At 53.1% G+C, this 1,538-nt stretch overlaps 1 protein-coding gene across 1 annotated transcript in view; it reads left to right on the top strand.

Annotated features, from left to right (window-relative positions):
• The window catches only part of GLB1L3 (galactosidase beta 1 like 3), a 21,707-nt gene that overhangs the window by 10,638 nt on the left and 9,531 nt on the right, over window positions 1-1,538 (top strand). The window contains 1 exon segment of the mRNA XM_015571977.1: window positions 1,378-1,462. Coding sequence (XP_015427463.1) covers window positions 1,378-1,462 — 85 coding nt within the window.

A 1,538-nucleotide genomic window follows, 5' to 3' on the forward strand; every position in this document is an offset into this window, starting at 1 on the left:
CCCCCCCCCCACCCCCCCGCCGGCCCCAACCTTTACAGCTGGTGTTCAATGAGGATAGGAGGCTTGACAAAGACTATATAGCTTTCCCTCTGAGGCCTCACCTAGGTTCCACAGTGTTTTGGGGAGTTTATCGGTTTCGTCAGGGGGAATAAGGAGGAAATTCTGCCTCTTCCCTTCTGTTCGTGGAGCACCTAATGGAGATGACCAGAGGAAGGGGCAGAGGTTACGTGAAGTCAATCAGAGGGAGAGGTTGCTCTCTTTTCTCTGAGAGAGCAGAGCTCAGAAATGAGCCATGTGCATTGCTGACGGAGGAGACTGCTCTGCAGGCCTAGGCTGGCTGCGGGCAGCAGATCCCGGAGCCTTATGGGAGTTTGGCAGGGTGGGACTAGCGTAGCTCACCAGGCTAGTGCTCTATGGAGGGGAATGCAGTGTTGGAAGAGGGACTCAGCACAGGAACATTGGCGGCTGTCCCTCCAGCCCTCTCCCGAAAGCCACACAACCCAGTCTCTCCCTTGATGACTCAGGTCCCCTCAGAGCTGCTGTCCCTCTGCTGAAGCCCAGGGTGCGTGCCCGTGAATGAGATTTTGTGTGCGGGTCCTTTAGGAGAGCACCTGGGTTTCTAGCAGACGCCCATCTCATCTGGGCAGACAGAATCCCTGCTGATTATCACAGCCCATGTTATGTGGGCTCCTCTTCCCGGTACTGGGCTCCAGGCTGGGGAGCTCAGCGTGGGGTGGAGACCCCTCGCTCCTCAGGGGGAACCTCTGCTGCTGAGATATCCCTCCAGAATCTCAGTCGCCACACGTGGGTGCAAGGCCTGCCCTTTTTTGCACCTCTGCCCCTCCTACCAGTCTCAACATGGTTTCTTCTGCATCTCTTAGTTATAAGACTTCTATTCGGCTAGTCTTCAGATGGTTCTCCAGGTTGATTTTTCTACAATTTAGTTGTGATTCTGATGTGGTCCAGGGAGGGGGTGAGTGGAACTCCCTCTTACGCGCCATCTTGGATTCCTCCGAACGATGTCCTTAATCGACAATAGAATTCTGTGGCTGCTAGTTTGGCTCACCCTGGGCTTGGGTTGTGTCTCTGACCTTACCAGCATGTGGCCCTTGAGCTTCAGTTTCCACGTGAGGACTTGCAGTCAGGTCTTTGTGATTCCAAAGCTGATTCTCTCCACACCGGCTTCGCGAAGGACAAGGTTGGAATGATAGAAAGTGATCGTGATGTCTAGGGAAACGGAGAAGCAAGAGGTGTAACGGGCTGACTTGGAAAAAAGTGAGAAGCCCAAGTTCCTCCAACTCTCATCCGTTGTATTCAGTGTTTCCGACTTATTTTTTCTTTTTGTCTGACTGCGTGTGTCATTTGGTTTGTCTCTAGAGCGATAAGCCCATTATGATTATGGAATACTGGGTCGGTTGGTTCGACACGTGGGGAGGTAAACACATGGTGAAAGATGCGGACGGTAAGTGTTTCTCAGTGTTTGGACCAAGGAGAGGTGCCCCGGGTCATGAGTCATTCACACACTTCCCTGCTAGCCC

The sequence above is a fragment of the Myotis davidii genome, unplaced genomic scaffold (genome assembly GCF_000327345.1).
Source record: "Myotis davidii unplaced genomic scaffold, ASM32734v1 scaffold809, whole genome shotgun sequence".
NCBI lineage: Eukaryota > Metazoa > Chordata > Mammalia > Chiroptera > Vespertilionidae > Myotis > Myotis davidii.